Source organism: Pristiophorus japonicus, unplaced genomic scaffold (genome assembly GCF_044704955.1).
Source record: "Pristiophorus japonicus isolate sPriJap1 unplaced genomic scaffold, sPriJap1.hap1 HAP1_SCAFFOLD_1004, whole genome shotgun sequence".
In the NCBI taxonomy this organism is placed as follows: Eukaryota; Metazoa; Chordata; class Chondrichthyes; family Pristiophoridae; genus Pristiophorus; species Pristiophorus japonicus.
The window spans coordinates 78,388-103,107 of NW_027250655.1; the positions used below are offsets into that span (position 1 = coordinate 78,388).

General features: G+C 49.8%; 1 protein-coding gene across 4 annotated transcripts in view; it reads right to left on the reverse strand.

Annotated features, from left to right (window-relative positions):
- Window positions 1-901: 901 nt before the first annotated feature.
- The window catches only part of LOC139241252 (beta-1,4-mannosyl-glycoprotein 4-beta-N-acetylglucosaminyltransferase-like), a 53,088-nt gene continuing 29,269 nt past the window's right edge, over window positions 902-24,720 (reverse strand). For 3 of the 4 annotated variants that reach the window (XM_070869904.1, XM_070869902.1, XM_070869901.1), the window contains exon 2: window positions 902-3,102. In XM_070869904.1, the coding sequence (XP_070726005.1) occupies window positions 1,557-3,101 (1,545 nt within the window). In that variant the 5' untranslated portion in view covers window position 3,102 and the 3' untranslated portion in view covers window positions 902-1,556. Of the gene's footprint in view, window positions 3,103-3,296; window positions 3,360-24,720 lie in introns of those variants that run through there. The other variant, XM_070869903.1, reaches the window with a different exon arrangement.

Consider the following 24,720-nt stretch of genomic DNA (forward strand, 5'->3'; position numbering starts at 1 on the left):
TCCCGTGACCCCTCTCTCTCTCTCTCTTTCCCGTGACCCCTCTCTCTCTCTCTCTTTCCCGTGACCCCTCTCTCTCTCTCTCTCTTTCCCGTGACCCCTCTCTCTCTCTCTTTCCCGTGACACCTCTCTCTCTCTCTTTCCCGTGACACCTCTCTCTCTCTTTCCCGTGACCTCTCTCTCTCCTTTTCCCATGACCTCTCTCTCTCTCTCTCTTTCCCGTGACCTCTCTCTCTCTTTTTCCCATGACCTCTCTCTCTCTCTCTCTCTTTCCCGTGACCTCTCTCTCTCTCTTTCCCGTGACCTCTCTCTCTCTCTTTCCCGTGACCTCTCTCCCTCTCTCTCTTTCCCGTGACCTCTCTCCCTCTTTCTCTTTCCCGTGACCTCTCTCTCTCTCTCTCTTTCCCGTGACCTCTCTCTCTTTCTTTCCCGTGACCTCTCTCTCTCTCTTTCCTGTGACCTCTCTCTCTCTCTCTCTTTCTCTCTCTTTCCCGTGACCTCTCTCTCTCTCTCTTTCCCGTGACCTCTCTCTCTTTCCCGTGACCTCTCTCTCTCTCTCTCTCTCTCTTTCCCGTGACCTCTCTCTCTCTCTCTTTCCCGTGACCTCTCTCTCTTTCCCGTGATATCTCTCTCTCTCTCTCTCTCGGAATCCCCCCTCTCTCTCCCGTTAACCCCCCCCCTCTCATCACCCGTGACCCCTCTCTCACTCGCACTCTTCCCCCCTCCCCCTGTGGCCCCCCTCTCGCTCTTTCTCCCTGCTTCTCCTCTCTATCTCCCTGCTTCTCCTCTCTATCGTTCTCTCTCTGCTCCCCCTCTCTCTCCCCATGCTCGTTCATTCTCTCTCTGCCCACCCCCCCCCCCTCTCTCCCTGCCCTACCCTCCCCTTTCTCCTTATCTCTCCTCCTTTCCCCTCGCACCCTGTCTCAGTGTCAGAAGCAGTGTTTGTGGTTTGGGTGATCAGGATGTCCAGGAAGCAGGTTTGAGTGAAAGTCCCAAGGCCAGCCGCTCTCCTCACTCACCAACTAGTTTTTCACCCCTGTTCCGGACCCAGGCTGAACTATATTTACACCAAACTCAGCCAAGCAACACATTTTAATTTTTTTGACACATTTCACAAGAACCAAGTTTGCCCCAAAGCTGAGGTCCGAGGGCCTGAAGCTGCAGACTGGGGTGGTGGGCTGCAGGTCCCGCTCAGAGGCGGGGGGCCAGGGAACTTGGCCGCCCCAGGACAGCGCACTGCGCTTCAATCACACAACTCCTTGAGCGGGCAGGGAAGAGGAACGAGTACAGTACACGCGAAGGACATTTTTCCAAATCGGAATCTGGACCGAAACCCGCTTTGCCCCAAGCTGCAAACTCTGGGAAAATGAAGGTGGTGAAGAAAGTGAGAGAGCTGCTGTCAAAGCTGCTTTGGTGGGACGTGCAGCCTCGGGTGGGTAAGCACCGAAGAGGAAGAGTTTCCGAAGCCCACAGGTCCCAGTTAGTGGCACGATCCAGACAGTAGATTGCTGCACATAGTTGTACTGACCCCTGTGGTGTGGGGCTGGGTAGCAGTGAGGTTATGTAATCTTCCCACTCTGATTGTACATTTCGGCAGCCCCAGCCGCCTCCTCGCCCCAGCTCTGCTGCCTGTACGGATTCTCCATCATGTACTGATATTTCTCAAAGTTTTGCAGCAGATATTTGGGAGCATACATGTGCTCTTTGGGGTCAGCAGGGGGGTAGTCCTGCTCGGTGCCGTCGAACCAGCCCCCGGTCTGGATCAACTCCCGAATGTAGCCCAGTTCCCTTTTCTCCTGGTAGTTGCCCCAGCGGGGGAAGTCCCCATTCTGCGCCGAGAGCAGCTTGTAGCGGATGCCCTCGGGCCTGAAGCACCAGGAGCAGTGCCAGCCGGCGAAATGGAGGGGGCTGCCCAGCGCCCAGGGCACCAAGATGTGCCCCGTGCTGTTCTCGTACTGCCGGAAGTTGGGCATCAGGTAGTACTCGCGGCGCCGCAGCTTGATGCCGTCCCCGTTGTAGACCACGAAGAGCATGGCCACGGTGCAGCCCGACACCACCTCCAGGCTCCCCGGCTGCTTCCAGAAGAAGCCGTACAGCGACTTGCGCAGGTGGAAGGCAAAGGGCTCGGTCCAGCCGTCGAAGAGCTTGAGGAAGAGCACGCCGTCGTGGGCCGGGATCTCGTCGGCATCGTCGATGATGAAGATGTCGTCATCCCGGAGGTCGACGATGCGGCTCATCCCGTTCTGGGTCAGGAAGGTGCGCAGGTAGTCATCGGCGATCCAACCGTCCTGCCTGCCCCCGCTGGGGAAGTGGTCGAGGAACACGTACAGGATCTTGTGGCCCACGTAACTGTACGAGCCGTTCAGCAGCATCTCGACAAAGCGCAGGGGCTTGGGCTCCCCGAAGGCGGTGAAGTTGGACTCGCAGATGATGAAGAGGTCGACCACGTCGCCCAGCTCGTGGAACCGGACGTCCAGCAGGTCAAACTCGTGGTTGATGTTGATGGCGTTGATGACCCTGCGCGGCACTAGGCGCGGGCTCAGCCGCTCCTTGGTGGGCAGATTGGAATACTGCACCATGGTGGGGACCCCACAATAGGGCCCGTGCCAGCCCGGGAGGCAAGGGCACCCCACCCACCGGCGGCGTGGCCTTCCGCCGCCCAGCCCCCGGTCCACCACCTTCCGCGTCAGCATCTTGTCCATTGAACTGCGGCCCCACGACACTGGCCCCTCCAGAGACCCTGCCGCCACTTTGCCCTCCAACTTGGTGCCCTGCCTGAAGCAGATCGCTCCAGCCTTGGTCCGCATGAAGTACTTGGTCTCATCGTCTTTCAGCTCGAACAGGGCCCTGTGCAACTGCGGCCAGCCGCCGGGCTGGCTCTCGGCCGCCGTCTGCAGCCCCAGGCCTGCGCTCACGTCTTCCTCCACATTCTGCTTCCAGAAGAACTGAGAGTCGACAAAGATGGAGCGGAGGGACGGGCTGAAGGCAGACAGCTCGCGGGAAAAGGTGATGTAGGACAGAGCCTTGAGGAAGTGCATGAAGGAGATGAGACAGACTCCTGCCATACACAGCACCAGAACCACACGGTGACGGCGCATCTTCATCCTAAACCGGAGACAACAGAGAGACACCAGCAATTAAAAACACGTCAACAAGCTGCATTCCCATAGCGCCTTTCACTCTGCCAAGCGCTTTACAGCCAATAAAGTACTTTTGAAGTGCAGCCACTGTTGTAATATAGGGAATGAGGTGCTAAAATGCACACTGCAAGGTTGAAAGGTAAATATTTGCCAGGGCACCTGGGAGAATTTCCCAGCTCGGTGACCAGAGGGCAGACTCTGGTTAATGTCTCAGCCGACAGTGCAGCACTTCCTCGGCTCTCTGGAGAGGGACTTGAACCCACGACCTTGTAAGTGAGAGGACACGGTTAACATGGAATAATCAGTACAATCGGCAACTCCCCACAGCACATGCCACATCCACGGTCAGCCCAGGAAATACACAGCGCTCCAAAGAACAGGATCTCCTGGGACTGGACCCTTTCACCTCTACCTCCCTCTTTCCCTCGAAGACACTCCTCAAATACTACCTCTTTGACCAAGCTTTTGGTCATCAGCCCAAGTAAGCTCCGTGTCAAATGTTGTTTCATATTCGCTCCCGTGAAGCGCCTTCGGCCGTGTTACTACAGTAAAGGCACTATATAAATACAAGTTGTTATGTGCGCTGCAATTTCCTGATGGTGGAGGGGACTCACAGCCGAGGGCAGAATCGGACGTGCTCACCGCCAACCCTGCAGCAAACTCACCACAATAATAAATACAGCAAGGCAGCTGACCAACAGAGTGCCAGTCAGACAATAAACCAGCCCAAAATAAACAACAGATTTTCAAAGCAATCTCAGGAAATGAGACAGGAAGGAGTCAAGGCGGTTGGAAAATATAAAAGCAAATTTAAGTTGTTATTACGACAGAAAAAGCTGAATTAGTAATTAGCCAATCACATCTGGGCCACGGTGCATTGTACAAGTCACACAAAGCACAGCTTCACTCCAGGCCAGGCCGAAAGTGTGGAGCTCACACTGAACACAATACTCCAGCTGAGGTCTAACCAGGCTAAATAGGTTCAGTATAATTTCCTTGCCTTTGCATTCTCTGCCTCTATTTATAAAACCCAAGCATCCTGTATGTTTTTTTTTTTAAAAAGCAGCCTTATTGACTGGACCTTCTTCAAGGGCTCAGAGTATCTCAGTGCCCTGTGCTGGGGTACAGGGGGCACCGCGGATATCACTGCCCCGTGCTGGGGTACAGGGGGCATGACGGGTATCACTGCCCCGTGCTGGGTTACAGGGGGCACCGCGGGTATCGCTGCCCCGTGCTGGGTTACAGGGGGCACCGCGGGTATCACTGCCCCGTGCTGGGGTACAGGGGGCATGACGGGTATCACTGCCCCGTGCTGGGGTACAGGGGGCATGACGGGTATCACTGCCCCGTGCTGGGGTACAGGGGGCATGACGGGTATCACTGCCCCGTGCTGGGGTACCGGGGGCTGTGGAAATAGCAGACAGAATTAAGAAGTTAGTTCAGACCTGGGGTCGAAAACCAATAAACTCTCTTGCACAAAAAAAACAAGCAGGCATTGACCTCAAGGTGAAGGAGATAAGGGAAGGAGGTAAAGTTGTAAAGCTGCAGGATAATAAAACCAAATTCAGAGTCGCCGCCCTGGGTAAGAGATAGTATGCAAATACTGAATGCCAATTAACAAAGTTCCGGCAATTGCTAATGACCAAACAAAAGGTCAGGTGTAAGAATAACAGACTGAAGGCCAACGGACAGGAGGGAGTTACCGTAACAGAACCAACTGTGGGAAAGGATGAAAAGAATTCATTGATCAAGATCGGAGGAGGCCAGCATCGCGAGAGGAGAGGATCGGCGCAGGACTACAAAGGGCGGCGGCAGATCATCGAGGGCCAGCATGTGCAGGAGGCCGAAGGTAAAAGAAAGAAGTAAAAAGAAATCGTAGTGTGATGTCACAGCCAAGCGGGTAAGTGATTGGCTGGTAGATTGGTGAGTATTTAATCTTTTTCTTTTTATTTCCTTATCAGTAGGTAACCTTGGGCATTTTTGCCAAATTAAGTTAATTTAAGGGTTAAGTCATGGCAGGAGAGCCCAGACCCGTGTCATGTTCAGCACATGCTATGTGGGAATTCAGGGACGCTTCCAGTGTCCCTGACTGCTATGTGTGCAGGAAGTGTGTCCAGTTGCAGCTCCTGACAGACCGCATTGCAGCACTGGAGTCGCACATGGACTCACACTGGAGCATCCGCGATGCTGAGGATGTTGTGAATAGTACGTTTAGTGAGTTGGTCACACCGCAGGTAAAGGTTACTCAGGCAGATAGGGAATGGGTGACCATTAGGCAGAGCAGTGGAAGGAAGGTAGTGCAGGGGTCCCCTGCGGTCATCTCCCTCCAAAACAGATACACCACTTTGGGTACTGTTGGGGAGATGACTCATCAGGGGAGGGCAGCAGCAGACAAGTTCATGGCAGCATGGGTGGCTCTGCTGCTCAGGAGGGCAGGAAATAGAGTGGGCGGGCTATAGTGGTAGGGCATTCTATTGTAAGGGGAATAGATAGGCGTTTCTGCGGCTGCAAATTGAGACTCCAGGATGGTATGCTGCCTCCCTGGTGCAAGGATCAAGGATGTCTCGGAGCGGGTGCAGGACATTTTGGAGTGGGAGGGTGCATAGAGGTACCAACGATATAGGTACAAAAATGGGATGAGGTCCTACAAGCTGAATTCAGGGAGCTAGGAGTTAAATTAAAAAGTAGGACCTCAAAAGGTAGTAATCTCAGGATTGCTACCAGTGCCACATGCTAGTCAGAGTAGAAATAGCAGGAGAGTTAAGATCAATACGTGGCTTGAGGAATGGTATAAGAGGAAGGGATTCAAATTCCTGGGACATTGGAACCGGTTCTGGGGGAGGTGGGACCAGTACAAACCTCAGTCTGCACCTGGGCAGGACCGGAACCAATGTCCTAGGGGGAGTGTTTGCTAGTGCTGCTGGGGAGGGTTTAAACTAATATGGCAGGGGGATGGGAATCTATGCAGGGAGACAGAGGGAAGTAAAATGGAGGCAGAAGCAAAAGGTAGAAAGGAGATAAGGAAAGGTGGAAAGCAGAGAAATCAAAGGCAAAAATCAAAAAGGGCCACATTACAACATAATTCTAAAAGGACAAAGAGTGTTAAAAAAAAACAAGCCTGAAGGCTCTGTGTCTCAATGCGAAGAGCATTCGTAATAAGGTGGGTGAATTAACTGCGCAGATAGCTGTTAACGGATATGATGTCATTGGGATTACGGAGACATGGCTCCAGGGTGACCAAGGCTGGGAACTCAACATCCAGGGGTATTCAATATTCAGAAAAGAAAAGGAGGTGGAGTAGCGTTGCTGGTTAAAGAGGAGATTAACGCAATAGTAAGGAAGGACATTAGCTTGGATGATGTGGAATCTGTATGGGTAGAGCTGCGGAATACCAAAGAGCAGAAAATGCTAGTGGGAGTTGTGCACAGACCACCAAACAGTAGTAGTGATGTTGGGGATGACCCCATTCACCCCCCCCCGCTCCCCACGACCCCATTCCCCCCCCACACAACCCCATGCCCCCCCACAAACCCACGCCCCCTCCCCCCGACCCCATTCCCCCCCTCCCCACGACACCATTCCACCCCCCTCCCCACGACACCATTCCACCCCCCTCCCCACGACACCATTCCACCCCCCTCCCCACGACACCATTCCACCCCCCTCCCCACGACACCATTCCACCCCCCTCCCCACGACACCATTCCACCCCCCTCCCCACGACACCATTCCACCCCCCTCCCCACGACACCATTCCACCCCCCTCCCCACGACACCATTCCACCCCCCTCCCCACGACACCATTCCACCCCCCTCCCCACGACACCATTCCACCCCCTCCCCATGACACCATTCTCCCCCCCCCCACGACACCATTCTCCCCCCCGACACCATTCTCCCCCCCGCGACCCCATTCCCCCCCCATCCCCATGACCCCATTCCCCCCCATCCCCACGACCCCATTCCCCCCCCATCCCCACGACCCCATTCCCCCCCATCCCCACGACCCCATTCCCCCCCATCCCCACGACCCCATTCCCCCCATCCCCTCGACCCCATTCCCCCCCTCCCCACGACCCCATTCCACCCCCCCCACCCTCTCCCCACGACCCCATTCCACCCCGCCTCCCCACGACCCCATTCCACCCCCTCCCCACGACCCCATTCCCCCCTCCCCCCCACAGCCCCATTCCCCCCTCCCCCCCACACAACCCTATTCCCCCCTCCCCCCCCACAGCCCCATTCCCCCCTCCCCCCCACACAACCCTATTCCCCCCCCAACACACAACCCCATTCCCCCTCCCCCCCCATTTGTTTTATTTGGAACATAGGAGGCTGAGGGGAGACCTGATTGAGGTGTATAAAATTATGAGGGGCCTGGATAGAGTGGATAGGAAGGACCAGTTTCCCTTGGCAGAGGGGTCAACAACCAGGGGGCATGGATTTAAATTAATTGGGGGGAGGATTAGAGGGAATTTGAGGAAAACCTTTTTCAACCAGAGGGTGTTAGGGATCTGGAACTCACTGCCTGAAAGGGTGGAAGAGGCAGAAACCCTCACATTTAAAAAATACTTGGATGTGCACCTGAAGTGCCGTAACCTACAGGGCTACGGAACGAGAGCTGAAAAATGGGATTAGGCTGGGTAACACTTGGTCAGCCGGCGCGGACACGATGGGCCGAAATGGCCTCCTTCCGTCCTGTAAATTTCTATGATTCTATGAGCTAATAGCTCTCACCATTATTTAAGTGCAAATGTCACAGCAACTTCCAGCGAGGGCAGATGCGTGATTAATCGCAGAAATCGAAAAGTTGCTGTCGGAGTCTGTCTGGCTCTCCATTCACGTGCATTGAACAACGTGAGGTTGCTGCATTCTGAGCAGTGGGCATGAACTAAACTCACCACAGAACATTAAATCAAGTCACTTCATGTCTAAGTACCCTTTTAACGATGCTGTGTGCTAATTACTGCTGGTACTGAAAATTAATGCTTACAAGTGTGGAGTCTCATTCCTTCAGGTTTTAATTGTTGTTGGACATTTTTTTTTAAATGAATGTAAAGTTAAAACTTTCTTTTTCTCTCTTAATCCAATCTTTCTTCTCTCTTTATTTCTCTTTCTGTACCTGATCTGACATTGAATTCATCAACTATAATTTATACTTCCTTCTTCAGTGCTGTTTATTTCCCAACCTTCAATCTGATTGGTTACGTAGATACCCTGTTGCTTATCCTGTTCACTCAGATCCAAGATGTCCACTTTCCTTGCCTTGTTTTCAGCTCTCTGCCAGCAATGTGGGGTGGGAAATATTGTTGAGATTAAAGGGGCAAGGACGAGTATAAGAGCTGGCATCATTCACAGGCCTATCGCACCAAACTTTGGACCAAGGGCCAATATCCTTATATCCTAATCATGTTTTCTACTCAGAATATGATCTCAGCCCGTCGGTTTTACTATTATTTACAACCCGCCTTTATTGGTTTAAGGTCCTTTCTCCACTTGTTCCTTGGCTAAAAGTCAGGATAAATGGTTCATTCTTGGGTCGGCATGCTTGGGGTGCTGCAGGGATCAGTGCTGGGACCCCAACTATTTACAATCTATATGAACGACTTGGATGAAGGGACCGAGTGTAACGTAGCCAAACTTTGCTGACAATACAAAAGAGGGGAGGAAAAGCAATGTGTGAGGACACAAAAAACCTGCAAAAGGACAGAGACAGGCTAAGTGAGTGGGCAAAAATTTGGCAGATGGAGTATAATGTTGGAAAGTTTGAGGTTATGCATTTTGGCAGAAAAAAAAAAATCGAAGAGCAAGTTATTATTTAAATGGAGAAAAATTGCAAAGTGCTGCAGTACTTGCGGGACCTGGATGTACTTGCTAACAGTAAAGGTTAGTATGCAGGTACAGCAAGTGATCAGGAAGGCCAATGGAATCTTAGCTTTAATGCAAAGGGGATGGAGTATAAAAGCAGGGATCTTGCTACAGTTGTACAGGGTATTGGTGAGGCCACATCTGGAATATTACGTGCAGTTTTGGTTTCCATATTTACGAAAGGATATACTTGCTTTGGAGGCAGTTCAGAGAAGGTTCACTCGGTTGATTCTGGGGATGAGGGGGTTGACTTATGAGGAAAGGTTGAGTAGATTGGGCCTCTACTCATTGGAATTCAGAAGAATGAGAGGTGATCTTATCGAAATGTATAAGATTATGAGGGGCTTGACAAGATGGATGCAGAGAGAAAGTTTCCACTGATGGGGGAGACTAGAACTAGGGGGTATAATCTTAGAATAAGGGGCCGCCCATTTAAAACTGAGATGAGGAGAGCTGTGAAAGCTGGGGCATTGAATAAATTTAAGACAGTTTCTTAACCGATAAGGGGATAAGGTGTTATGGAGAGTGGGCGGGGAAGTGAACCCGAGTCCATGATCAGATCAGCCATGATCGTATTAAATGGCAGAGTAGGCTCGAGGGGCCGTATGGCCTATTCCTGCTCCTATTTCTTATGTTCTTATGTCCCCAGCTACAGTCTGTCTCAGTGCTGGTGCCAGTGTCCCATGGAATGGAACCTCTCCTTCCTGATCAGTTTATTGAAATGCAAATTGGCACATGGCTTGGGATATAATCTGGAGAAAAGAACATAATTAGGACAGGAGTCGGCCATTCGGCCCCTCGAGTCTGCTCCGCCATTCAATGAGATCATGGCTGATCTTCGACCTCAACTCCATTTTCCTGCACTATCCCTTAATATTCAAAATTCTATCGATCTCTGTCTTGAATATACTCAAAGACTGAGCTTCCAGCCCTCTGGGATAGAGAATTCCAAAGATTCACCACCTTCTAAGTGAAGAAATTTCTCCTCATCTCAGTCAAAATGGCCGACCCCTTATCCTGAGCCTCTGCCCCCTGGTTCTAGACTCCCCAGCCCAGGGGAAAACATCCTCCCTGCATCTACCCTGTCGAGCCCTGTAAGAATTTGGTAGGTTTCAATCAGAGAGATAAACATCCTCAAAGTCCTGCTTTTTAATTTAGCGCACAGTTCCCTCCCTCCCTCCGCAGGATATGCTCCCTCCCTCCTTCCGCAGGACCCCCTGCCTCTGCAACACCTCCTCCTCACTCCGCAGGACATGCTCCCACTCCCTCCCCCCCCCTCCCTCTGGACATGCTCCCTCTCACTGCTCCTCCCTACCTCCGCAGGATATGCTTCCTCACCCTCCCTCTCCCCCTCTCCGCAGGACATGCTCCTCCTTCCTTCCTCCCTCCCTCCCTCCGGACATGCTCCCCCTCCCCCCTCTCCCTCCGCAGGACATGCTCCCTCCCACCCTCTGCAGGACCCCCTCCCTCCCTCCACAGGACATGCTCCCTGTTCTTTTCCGGTCATCGACTACGGCAACTGGATCTTCTCCCTCTTTCCAGCTGCTTCGCGATGTCCCTTCCCCGGCACCGGCTCACCAACACAAGGCAAGAGAGAGACCTAAAACAAGGACAGAAAACCACTCATTCGTTCAGCCTCTCTGTGGCTGAACTTCTGACCAGCTTCAGCCCGAGTTAACACTGCATTCCGGCCCAGTGACACCATCAGCACCCGACAGGCATATGTAAAGAAGGAGCTGGCCTGCTCAGGAGCAGGAGAGTTAAAATCACCTCCTTCTTGTTCATTATGCTGAGTTGGTTATTATAGTCATCTCGAAAAAGGGTCAGAGAAGATAGGAACAGGATGGGGCCATTCCAACCCACAAGCCTGTTTCACCATTCAATGAGATCATGGCTGATCTGCACCTTAACTCCATCTACCCACCTTGGCTTCATAGCCCTTTATACCCTTGTTTAGCAAAAGCCTATAAATTTCAGATCTTAAATTAATAACCAAGGTTGCATCTGCTGCTTTATGGAGAGTTCCCACTTCTACCAACGTGTGTGTGTGTCTGTGTGTGTGTGTGTGTGTGTGTGTGTGTGTGTGTGAGAGAAGTGTTTCCTAACTTCTCTCCTGAATAACCTGGCTCTGATTTTAAGGTTCTGTCCCCTTGTCCTGGACTCCATCAGCAGAAAAACTCTCTCTTTATCTACCCTATCAAAATCTTAAACGCCTCAATCAAATCACCCCTTAACCTTCTCTCGTCCAGAGAATTAAAGTCTAGTTTATGTAATCTCTCCACATAATCTAACGCTTGGGAGCCATGGTAACATTGTGGTGAATCTGCGCTGCAGTCCTTCCAAGGCCAATATATCCTTTCTACGGTGCAGTGCCCAGAACAGTACAGCCCTGAACACCAGCGGCAGGTCGGGGCCATAAAAGGAGCGGAGGTGCGGTGACCGGGAGCAGTGCGGAGGCCCCGAACTCCGGGAGCAGCGCGAGCTGGTGCAGGAGAGCGACGGCAGCGAAGAGTGACGTCATCACGATCCAGGTCGGTGATTGGAGCGTGGGCAGGTACAGCAGGAGCAGCGAGAGACTATAGAGGGAAGTGGTCGGGGCCCAGGGCAGGCGTGAGTTCAGGGGCAGCACGGACCAGCCCACACTGCGCTGTGTGTGCACTAGGTCCGTGCAGCAGAGCTGGTCTCCAGTCGTCCTGGTTAACCCTTGCCACTGGACCAAGACCTAGCTCTGTCAAGCCTGCGTGGTGACTGGTGTGCAACGGCCACCCCACGTTAAAAAATCCACGCACAGGCATCTTCCACCCTTCAGGATGTAGTTCGGGATCTGGAATATTAGGTCCTTCATTGAAACACCTGTGAACTCATCCCTTTTTGGCGTGGAAACAAGTCATCCTCGCTTCGAGGGATGGCTATGATGATGACAGTGCTCCAGATGTGGTCTAACCAGCACTTCCTCCCCTTTATGTTCTAGCCCCCTAGTTATAAAATCTAACATTCCATTGGCCTTTTTGATTATCTTTTTTGCACCCGACTACCAATTTTGTGTGATCTGTGTACATGGACCCCCCAAGTCTCACTGGACCTCCACTGTTCCTAGCTTTTCACCATTTAAACACTCAAATCCAATGTTCCCTTTCAGCAGGGAGCCCGTGCAGCTGACTTTTCAATACAAAAACCGTGCACGTGCGGTGTCCTGAATGGCCCACACAGCCCTTGGAAAGGGCCGCATTACGCTAAGAAAAATGATGGGGAACATTGCTCAGATCGATCCATTATTCACCCATAAATTTTAACAATCTCTTACGTGAAATCTTATCAAATGCCTTCTGAAAGTCCATATAAACTGTATCCATAGACATTCTCCTTTTAGTTACTTCCTCAAAAAGTACAACTAGGTTTGTTAGATATGACCTTCCCTTTACAGAGCTATGTTGGCTCTCCGTAATCCACTCAAATTTCCCAAAGTGCTCATTCACTCTGCCCTTAATTATAGATTCCAATAATTTCCCCATAACAGACACAAGAAGAACAGGTTCATCATTTCCTGGTTTCTCTCTCTCTGCTTTCTTAAAATAATAGAACATTTGCAATTTTCCAAATGTAAGAAAGGGACACTTGCCGAATCGAGGCAGCTTTGGAAGACTATAGCGAACAGCAATTTCCTCACCGACTTCCTTTAAACCCTCAGTCTTTAGTGCCATTACTAACATTCTGTTTTCTTGCTTACGGTACACAATTAAAGACAGTAAAGATGCTGACCCAGGAGAGCAGTCGGAAACAGTGTTTCGGGTAAGGTGGATGTCACCCAATGATCCCGAAGACTCTCCCACCCTCACCACGTGTTACACACACCACCCTTGGACGATAGGCTCCAAGCAGTAGTTGATTTGACCAGCCCTCCGCTCCCAGCCGACAGCTTGAGCAGATCCTGTTCAAAGAGTGAGCAATTTCAATCCACGCCTTGGAAACAAAGCTCGCGAGAAAGCCGAAGAAAGTCAGATCAGGCCAACTCTCAGAGCTGTGGGTTGGTGCGGTCCTGAGCCAGAAGATTAGCGGGGAGACAGCAGCCATTACACAAACCCTTCAAAGTGCTGCACTTGGATTAGAAACATAGAAATTTACAGCGCAGAAAGAAGCCATTTCAGCCCTGGGTCCATGCCGGCCGACAAAGAGCCGCAAGGCCCTTGGTCAGCAGCCCTGAAGGTTCATATAACCTTGTGAACAATGACGGAAAGGTAAAGAGCACCCAGCCCAACCAGTCCGCCTCACACAACTGCAACACCCCTTACACTGCAAAATTCTACACTCCACCTCAACCGGAGCCATGTGATCTCCTGGGAGAGGCAATAATTAGCTCGCATTCCAACCGCTCGGTGTATCTGGCATGCTTATCCCAGAAATCGGCGTGGTCCCTGCCTACAAGACCATCAGCAGGCCAGGGCCATCACAGGGAGCAGCGTGCGGCGGTATACCACTGCAGGGAGCAGCGCGTGCTGCTGCAGGAGGGCGACGACTATGAAGCCAGGTCACTGATCGAAGTGCGGGCAGACACAGCAGGAGGGGCGAGGGAAGGGCGAGAGATTGTAGAGGGAAGTGACCGGGGTCCAGGAGAGGCATGAATCTGGGGCCCACAAGAGGCGAGGGCCCAGGGGCAGCACGGACCAGCCCACACTGTGATATGTGTGCGCGCTCGGTCTGTGCAGCAGAGCTGGTCTCCAGTTAGTATTGGTTAATCCTTGCCACTGGACCAAGACCTCGCTCTGTCAAGCCCGTGTGGTGGCTGGTGTGCAACGGCCACCACACATTAAAAAAATCCAAGCACAGGCATCTTTCACCCTTCAGGATGTAGTTCGGGATCTGAAATATTAGGTCCTTCAATGAAACACATTTGAACTCGTCCCTTTTTGGTGTGGAAGCAAGTCATCCTCGCTTCGAGGGACTGACTATGATGATGATGCAGACTTTGCTTTGTGTTCTAATGATAGCAGTTAGAACCAGGTGACGTGCCAACAAGCAGCACTTTGCCTCGCTGCTAATGAGCCTGGTGGAACAGTAAAGCAATAAATCGGGGGCAGTAAATGTTGCGCGTATAAATAGCATTTGGCTCAAAATGGATATTTCCACAGGATCAGGTTTGCTGAGCCAAAGGGTCACTGGTATTAAACAAATGGATCAACAGTTCCCAGCAGCAATTATAGGGATCACCAACACCTCACCGGTCCCGTGTTAAATTTTGAAGGGGCGTTGACCCAAAACGTTAACTCTGCTTTCTCTCCACAGATGCTGCCTGACCCGCTGAGATTGCCAGCATTTTCTGTTTTTATTCCAGATTCCAGCCTCCGTAGTGTTTTGCTTGTGTTAACCTTCAGCTTCCTCACTCAGCAATCCTAAGACGACGTCTGCAGGAAGAGCTGGACCGGGTTCGAGAACGGGCGCCTGGGATGTTGCATACCTGGAACCACTTGACTTCAGGCAGACTTCCAACAACTAGTGACGCCTGGACTCCTGCTCCTGGTGCAAATCAGGCAAGCACATGCGCATATTGCATGACACTGGAGTTACACGTCTTAAAATCCTTCCGTGGCCTCGTCCCTCCCTATCTCTGGAACCTCCTCCAGCTCTACAACCCTCCCAGATCTCTGCGTACCTCCAATTCTGGCCTCTTGCACACCCGCCCCACACTCCCTTCACCCCACCATTGGCGGCCGTGCCTTCAGCTGCCTGGGCCCCAAGCTCTGGAATTCCCTCCCTAAACCTCTCCGCCTCTCTCTCTTCCTTTAGGGTGCTTCTTACACCCGGCGGCCTTTCACCTGTCCCAATATCTCATGTGGCTTGGTGTCAAATTTTCTTGGATAATGCTCTGTGAAGCGCCTTTCAAATGTTTTATGTTAAAGGCGCTATATAAATATTAGTTGTTGAAATGCTTCGCTACAGCTATGAATATCGACATACTACTCAATAACTAGACCCATCTTTACTTAAAGCTGGATGGGGACGAATGTAACTCTACCTACACTTAGTATTAAAGGTTTCACAAGACATTCGCTCATCATTGTCCCTCAGTCCCGAAGCAGATCTCGTGTACCCTTACGGTTCAATACCTAGTTAAACGATAGCACGGCCCAGAGATTGGTCTGCACTCTGCGGGCTCTGATCTTCATGAACACTGGCATTGACCAGCACTCCACCGTAAACCAACTAACTGGTCTACTTCAAACAAAACACGGGAATGAACAGAATAAAAGATTTCAGGAGTCCAGGCTGATGAACAAAATAAATAGCAATATCTGTATTCAATCAATTTTCTCCTGCTGTTCGTTGTATCAAACCGAAAAGATAAGTAGTTTCCCCTGTTATAGGCTGAACTTACTTACAAGTTAGATAGCACTGGGCTAAACAGCACTCGCAGGTTGTACACATTCATGACAAGATCTGGAGTCTTTCAACCCCTCTAACTGACTGAAGTCTGATTTATGCAAGAACATAAGCACATAAGAACTTGGAGCAGGAGTAAGCCATTTGATCCCTCGATCTTTAATAAGATCATGGCTGATCCGATCATGGACTCAGCTCCACTTCCCTGCCCGCTCCCCATAACCCTTTACTCCCTTATCGCTCAAAAATCTTCTATCTCCACCTTAAATATATTCAATGACCCAGCCTCCACAGCTCTCTGGGGCAAAGAATTCCATAGTTTACAATTCCAAAGAAATTCCTCCTCATCTCAGTTTTAAATGGGCGACCCCTTATTCTTAAGCCATGCCCCCGAGTTCGAGATTCCCCCACGAGGAGAAACATCCTCTCTGTATCTACCTTGTCGAGCCCCCTCTTATGTTTCAATAAGATCACCTCTCATTCTTCTGAACTCCAATGAGTAGAGGCCCAACCTGCTCACTGTTTCAGAATCTTCCTCCAGAGAAATGCTGAGAATTCATTCCCCAATTTACCCAGCAAAGTAATCTTCTTGAACAAAAACACCCACCCGTGTGTGTAAACTTATAGCACCTGTATTTCTGTTCAACTAAGCGCTCTGCTGAACACAATGACTGATAATCACCGAGCACCACAGTGCCAACTGCTGTGGGATTATACACAATGACTGACCTTTGTTATTAATACCTTCCAAAGTGACTCTTAAATCTTATGTTTTAAAAAAATTATACCATTGCGAGCCAAGGTGTTGTATGCGGAATCTAATACTGTACGATCTTGTAGAAACCATAAAGGTAATGTGTGTGTGGAGGCGGAAAAGGTGGGTATGGTTCTTAATGGATACTGTGTGTCTGTTTTCACAAGAGAGGGGTGATGCAGACAATGCAGTTAGGGAGGAGTGTGAAATAAACATAGTGAGAGAGGCATTTAGCAGCTTTGAAAGTGGATAAGTCCCCAGGCCCGGATGAAATGTATCCCAGGTTGTTAAGCGAAGCAAAAGAGGAAATAGCAGAGGCTCTGACCATCACTTTCCAGAACTCTCTGGCTGCAGTGCGGCACTGGAGGACTGCGAATGTGGTACCTTTGTTTAAAAAGGGCGAAAGGGACCTTTGTTTAAAAAGGGCGAAAGGGATAGACCAAGTAATTACAGGCCAGTCAGTCCAACCTCGGTGGTGGGAAAATTATTGGAGAAAATTCTGAGGGACAGGATAAATCTTCATTTGGAAAGATACGGATTAATCAAGGACCGTCAGCATGGATTTGTTAAGGGAAGATCTTGTCTGACCAACTTGATTGAATTTTGAGGAGGTAACCAGGAGAGTTGATGAAGGCAAAGCGTATGATGTATATATGGATTTTAGCAAGGCCTCTGATAAGGTCCCACATGGCAGACTGGTCACAAAAGTAAAAGCCCATGGGATCCAGGGCAAAGTGGCAAGTTGGATCCAAAATTGGCTCAGAGGCAGGAAGCAAAGGGTAATGGTTGATGGGTGTTTTTGTGACTGGAAAGATGTTTCCAGTGGGGTTCCGCAGGGCTTAGTGCTGGGTCCCTTGCATTTTGCGGTATATATCAATGATTTAGACTTGAATATAAGGATATAGGGGGTATGATTAAGAAGTTTGCAGATATTAAAATCGGCTGTGTGGTTGATAATGAAGAAGAAAGCTGCAGACTGCAGGAAGGTTTAGAGAGGATAGGGAGGGGGAAATGTCTTCACCCAGAGGGTGGTGGGGGTCTGGAACTCACTGTCTGAAAGGGTGCTAGATACAGGAACCTTCACCACATTTAAAAGATACTTGGATGTGCACATGAAGTGCCGTAACCTACAGGGCTACGGACCAAGAGCTGGGAGGTGGGATTAGGCTGGGTAGCTCTTGGTCGGCTGGCACGGACACGATGGGCCGAAATGGCCTCCTTCCGTGCTGTAAATTTCTGAAAACCTATCAGAACATGGATTAAAGGAGAATGCTTTCCTGCTCATAATGGAAAAGTTCCAAAATGATACTCTAGTTCTCTTTTAAATGTCATCCTGTAGGGGAATAGCTACATTATCCGCATGCCAGACACGAGACTCCCAAAGCAAGCGCTCTACTCGGAACTCCTTCACGGCAAGCAAGCCCCAGGTGGGCAGAGGAAACGTTACAAGGACACCCTCAAAGCCTCCCTGATAAAGTGCAACATCCCCACCGACACCTGGGAGTCCCTGGCCAAAGACCACCCTAAGTGGAGGAAGTGCATCCGGGAGGGCGCTGAGCACCTCGAGTCTCGGCGCCGAGAGCATGCAGAAACCAAGCGCAGGCAGCGGAAGGAGCGTGCGGCAAACCAGTCCCACCCACCCTTCCCTCAACGACTATCTGTCCCACTTGTGACAGGGACTGTGGTTCTTGTATTGGAAGCAAGTCTTCCTCGATTCCGAGGGACTGCCTATGATAATGATGATGATGATGATGAAGGGACCGCCTCCCCTCCCGCAGGATCCGCCGCCCCGAACCATCACTCACCCCAGCTCTCACTCTCCACAGCCACCATCTCGCACACTCTCATCTCTGGGTTTATTTTGTTTTGACTCAAAATCTAACTGAGAAGCAAAATGTCTCAACATGCAAACTGTGGGCTAGCTGATCAGTCATGGGGGGGGGGGGGGGGGGGCATGTGAGACGTGGCTTTGGGCCATGGTGTGGCCGGCTTTGACCCCTCTTAGTTCCTCTTTCAGTTTTCCTCTGTACTTCAGAGTACCCTGTACTCAGAGACGTGGACAATGTACAGCAGGCACCTCAAAACACTGGAGAAATACCACCAACACTGTCTCTGCAAGATCCTGCAAATCCATTGGCAGGATAGGCACACCAACGTCAGTGTCCTCGCTCAGGCCCACATCCCCAGCATCGATGCACTGACCACACTCGATCCAGCTCCGTTGGACGGGCCACATTGCCCACATGCCTGACACGAGACTCCCAAAACAGGCACTCTACTCGGAGCTCCGACACAACAAGCGAGCCCCAGGATGGCAGAGAAAACATTACAAGGACACCCTCTGTTATGTCTCAAATAAAGCAATGTGACTGAGTACTGTAGACTTGAGTACTGTAGACTTGAGTGTGACCTTAGTCTCTTTATTCTGACTCCAGAGTGCTGGCACAGCATGGGAGACCTGCTTATATACAGTACTCCCTTGGGACTCCAACAGATGCGCCCTCTGGTGGCGGTAGAATGCTGGTTACAAGGTGTTGCATACATAACACTCTTGTACAAATTTATTACTTCTTTACTCTTATCTCTGTTCTTATTTATAAAACTCAACAAGCCATTGGCCTTTCTACAGCTTTTTCTAGCTGTGCACATGTTTAAGGAATTATATATTGTCTGTTCATCCAAACCCTTCAGTGTCATTCTGGGCATACACACAGTCCTGGTTTCTCCACCCAAACTGCACAGCCATCCGTCTCCCCATTGCCCTGTCCTCTCGACACTCTCCTCACTATGTCATACCGCCTCATTTTTGTTTTGACAGCAAACTTTGACATGCTGCCGACATCCAAATCTCCGATACAAATCATTGGTTAAGTCAGTTGAACTATCAAGTCCATTTTAGCTACATTCCTTTATCAAGCACTTGCATTTATACAGCTTCTTTCACCACCTCGGGATGACCCAAAACGCTTTACATCCAATTAAGTAATTTTGGAGTGGTAATGTTGAAGCAATAAAAAGGGTGCAAGATAGATATACTGAGATGATGTAAAGGATGAGATAAGACTAGGGAAACAGAGGCATGCCTCAAGCAGTTTAAGTGAGATCTGATAAAGATGCTTAAAATTATGAGAGGATTTCATCAGGTAAATCGGGAAAAAATACTTCCACTGGCCATTGAGCCAGTAAGCAGAAGATCATGGGTTTGGGTCCCACGTCCAAAGCCCAGCGACCAAAGACCTCAGCTCGTGTCTTAATACAGTAGTGACATCCAACGGGATAGTGGCATATTGGCCTTTATCTCGAGGGGGAAGGCATACAAAGCGGTGGGAGTAATGCTGCGGTTATATAAAGCTCTGGTTAAACCCCATCAGGAGCACAGAGGGGATCTCATAGAAACGTTTAAAATTCTGATGGGTTTAGACAGGTTAGATGCAGGAAGAATGTACCCGATGTTGGAGAAGTCCAGAACCAGGGGTCACAGTCTAAGGATAAGGGGTAAGCCATTTATGACCGAGATGAGGAGAAACTTCTTCACCCAGAGAGTGGTGAACCTGTGGAATTCTCTACCACAGAAAGTTGTTGAGGCCAATTCACTAAATATATTCAAAAAGGAGTTAGATGTAGTCCTTACTACTAGGGGGATCAAGGGGTATGGCGAGAAAGCAGGAATGGGGTACTAAAGTTCAGCCATAACTCATTGAATGGTGGTGCAGGCTCGAAGGGTCAAATGGCCTACTCCTGCACCTATTTTCTATGTTTCTATGTTTAGTTCTGGGCACCGCACCTCAGCAAGGACATACTGGCCTTGGAGTGGGTGTAGCTCAGATTCACCAGAATGATAGCGGGGCTCAAAGGGTTAAATTACGAGGTCTGGTTGCATAGACGAGGCTTGTATTCCCTTGAATATAGATGAAGATGTGATCTAATTGAGGTGTTTAAAATGATTAAAGGACTTGATAGGGTAGATCGAGAGAAACGATTTTCGGTGTGAGGGGGGGGCGGGGCGGGGAGAAAGAAAGAGTCCAGAACAAGGGGGGCGTAACCTTAAAATGAGAGCTCTGCCATTCAGGGTTGATGTCAGGAAGCACTTCTTCACACAAAGGGTAGTGGGAATCTGGAACTCTCTTCCCCCCAAAAAAGTTGTAGAGGCTGAAAATTTCAAAACAGAGGCTGATAGATGTGTGTTAGGCAAGGGTTATGGAACCAAGGCGGGTAGATGGAGTTACGATACAGACCAGCCACGATTGAACTGAACGGCAGAACAAGCTCGAGGGGCTGAATGGCCTAAACCTGTTCCTGTGAAACTGCAGGAGGACATAAATAGGCTGATAGCTGGGCTAGTGACTGGCAGGTGCAGTCTCATACAAAAAAAAAGAGGGAGTATACTTTGGGAACGAGAATAAAGAATGGAAATATATGGTAGATGGGAAGTTTGACAGTGCAGTGGAGCAGCAAAGCAACCAAAGTGCGCAGGTTCATAAACCACGCATTTTTAGAGTGGAAGCAAGTCTTCCTCGATTCCGAGGGACTGCCTATGATGATGATGATTCCCTTACCTTGTTGCTTCTCTCACGTTTTTCCAGATTGAATTCCATTTGCCACTGTTCTGCCCAACTGACAGGTTGATCGATATCTTCTTCTGAACCTGTGGAATTCTCTGCCACAGAAAGTTGAGTCCAGTTCATTGGACATATTCAAAAGGGAGTTAGATGTGGCCCTTACGGCTAAAAGGATCCGAGGGTATGAAGAGAAAGCAGGAAAGGGGTACTGAGGTGAATGATCAGCCATGATCTTATTGAATGGTGGTGCAGGCTCAAAGGGCCATGGCCTACTCCTGCACCTATTTTCTATGTTTCTATTCCGCTTTGTACTCCAGCCACTGGAGTAGAGTGGTCCTGGCGGAACCCAAACTGGGAGTCAGTGAGCAGGTTATTGCTGAGTAAGTGCTGCTTGATAGCACTGTCAACGAAATCTTCCATCACTTGAGAGTAGAGTGATGGGGCGGTAATTGGCCGGATTAAATTTGTCCTGTTTTTTTGTGGAATGGACATACCTGGGCAGTTTTCCACATTGTCGGATAGATGCCAGTGTTGGAACAGCTAGTTCTGGAGCACGAGTCTTCAGCATGACAGCCAGGATGTTGTCGGGGTCCACAGCCTTTGCTGTATCCAGTATGCTCAGCCGTTTCTTGATATGTGGAGTGAATCGAATTGGCTGAAGACTGGCTTCAGTGATGGTGGGGACCTCAGGAGGATGACGAGATGGATCATCCACTCGGCACTTACATAAGAACATAAGAAATAGGAGCAGAAGGCCATTCGGCCCCTCGAGCCTGCTCCGCCATTTAATAAGATCATGGCTGATCCGATCATGGACTCAGCTCCACTTCCCACCCGCTCCCCATAACCCCTTATCGTTTAAGAAACTGTCTATTTCTGTCTTAAATTTATTTAATGTCCCAGCTTCCACAGCTCTCAGACAGCGAATCCACAGATTCACAACTCAGAAGAAATTTCTCCTCATCTCGGTTTTAAATGGGCGGCCCCTTATTCTAGTCTCCCCATCAGTGGAAACATCCTCTCTGCATCCACCTTGTCAAGCCCCCTCATAATCTTATACGTTTCGATAAGATCACCTCTCATTCTTCTGAACTCGAATAAGTAGAGGCCCAACCTACTCAACCTTTCCTCATAAGTCAATCCCCTCATCTTCGAAATTAACCTAGTGAACCTTCTCTGAACTGCCTCCAAAGCAAGTATATTCTTTCGTAAATATGGAAATCAAAACTGCACACCAGGTGTGGCCTCACCAATACCCTGTATAACTGTAGCAAGACTTCCCTGCTTTTACATGCCAGTCCCTTTGCAATAAAGACCAAGATTCCATAGGCCTTCCTGATCACTTGCTGTACCTGCATACTTAAGTTTTGTGTTTCATGCACAAGTACCCCCAGGTCCAGCTGTACTTTGCAATCTTTCTCCATTTAAATAATAACTTGCTCTTTGACATTTTCTTCCAAAGTGCATGACCTCACACTTTCCAACATTATAGTCCATCTGCCAGATTTTTGCCCACTCACTTAGCCAGTCTATGTCCCTTTGCAGATTTTGTGTCCTCCTCACACATTGCTTTTCCTCCCATCTTTGTATCGTCAGCAAACTTGGCTACGTTACACTCGGTTCCTTCTTCCAAGTCGTCAATAATAGATTGTAAATAGTTGGGGTCCCAGCACTGATTCCTGCGGCACCCCACTAGTTACGGCCGAAGTAGGTCAGTTGGGAGAGAGTTAGACTGAGGATCAAAAGGTTTCTAGTTCAATCCCGGGTTTCGGCAATTTCTGGTTATTTTACTAAATATATTCAAAAAGGAGTTAGATGTTGTCCTTACTACTCGGGGGATCAAGGGGTATGGCGAGAAAGCAGGAATGGGGTACTGAAGTTGCATGTTCAGCCATGAACTCATTGAATGGCGGTGCAGGCATGAAGGGCCGAATGACCTACTCCTGCACCTATTTTCTATGTTTCTATGTTACTGATTGCAACCATCTTCAGCCAGAAGTGGCAAACACTTCAGCCTTGTCTTCTGCACTCGCGTCCTGGGCTCCGCCATCATTGAGGATGGGGACATGCATGGAACCACCTCCTCCTGTTAGTTGTTCAATTGTCCACCATCATTCTGCAGGACTGCAGAACTTTGATCTGATCCACTGATTGTGGGATCGCTTCGCTCTGTCTATAGCATGCTGCTTCTGTTGTTTAGCATGCATGTAGTCCTGTGTTGCAGCTTCCCCAGGTTGGCATCTCATTTTTAGGTATGTCTGGCATGCTCTTCCACACTCCTCATTGAACCGGGTTGGTCCCCAGGCATGATGGTTATGGTGGTGTGAGGGATATGCCGGGCCATGAGGTTACAGATTGTGGCAGAATACATTTCTGCTGCTACTGATGGTCCACAGCGCCTCAAGGATGCCCAGTTTTGAGCTGCTAGATCTGTTCTGAATCTATCCCATTTAGTACGGTGGTAGTGCCACACAACACGATGGAGGGTGTCCTCAGTGTGAAGACGGGACTTTGTCTCCACAAGGACTGTGCGGTGGTCAGTGCTACCAATGCTGTCATGGACAGATGCATCTGCGACAGGTAGATTGGTGAGGACGAGGTCAAGTAGGTTTTTCCCTCATGTTGGTTCTCTCACCACCTGCTGCAGGCCCAATCTGGCAGCTCAGTCCTTCAGGACTTGGCCAACTCGGTCAGTAATGGTGCTACCGAGCCACTCTTGGTGATGGACATTGAAGTCCCCCACCCAGAGTACATTCTGTGCCCTTACTACTCTCAGTGCTTCTTCCAAATGGTGTTCAACATGGAGGAGTACTGATTCATCAGCTGAGGGAGGGCGGTAGGTGGCAATCAGCAGGTTTCCTTGCCCATCCTTGACCTGAAGCCATGAGACTTCATGGTGTCCGGAGTCAATGTTGAGGACTCCCAGAGCCACTCCCTCCCGACTGTGTACCACTGCCGCCATCCCTGGTGGGTCTGTCCTGCCGGTGGGACAGGTCATACCCAGCGATGGCGAAGGAGGAGTCTGGGACATTGGCTGAAAGGTATGATTGAGAATATTACGATGTCAGGCTTGACTAGTCTATGGGACAGCTCTCCCAATTTTGGCACAAATCTCCAGATGTTTAACCAGTTAGTTTAACCTCGGTGGTGGGCAAATTACTGGAATCAATTCTGAGGGACTGTATCAAGCTTCATTTGGAAAGACAAGGATTAATCAGTCAGTTAGCATGGATTTGTTGCAGTAAGGTTGTGTCTGACTAACTTGATTGAGTTCTTTGAAGAGGTAACAAGGACGGGCGACGAGGGCAGTGCGTTTGATGTAGTTTACTTGGATTTCAGCAAGGCTTTTGACACAGTCCTACATGGGAGGTTGATCAAAAAAGTAAAAGCCCATGGGATCCAAGGGAGGGGGGCAAATTGGATCCAAAATTGGCTCAGTGGCAGGAAGCAAAGGGTAATGGCTGAGGGGTGCTGTTGTGACTGGAAAGCCGTTCCAGTGGGATTCCACAGGGCTCAGTATATATTAGTGATTTAGATTTGAATGTAGGGGGCATGACAAAGAAATCTGCAGAGGATACAAAAATTGGCCACCCATGGACAGTGAAGAGGAAAGCTCTCGACAGAGAAACAGAAAATAGGTGCAGGAGTAGGCCATTCGGCCCTTCGAGTCTGCACCACCATTCAATAAGATCATGGCTGCTTTCCTGCTTTCTCTCCATACCCTCGGATCCTTTTAGCCGTAAGGGCCACATCTAACTCCCTTTTGAATATGTCCAATGAACTGGACTCAACTTTCTGTGGCAGAGAATTCCACAGGTTCAGAAGATATCGATCAACCTGTCAGTTGGGCAGAACAGTGGCAAATGGAATTCAATCTGGAAAAACGTGAGAGAAGCAACAAGGTAAGGGAATCATCATCATCATAGGCAGTCCCTCGGAATCGAGGAAGACTTGCTTCCACTCTAAAAATGCGTGCTTAGGTGGCTGAACAGTCCAATACGAGAACCACAGTCTCTGTCACAGGTGG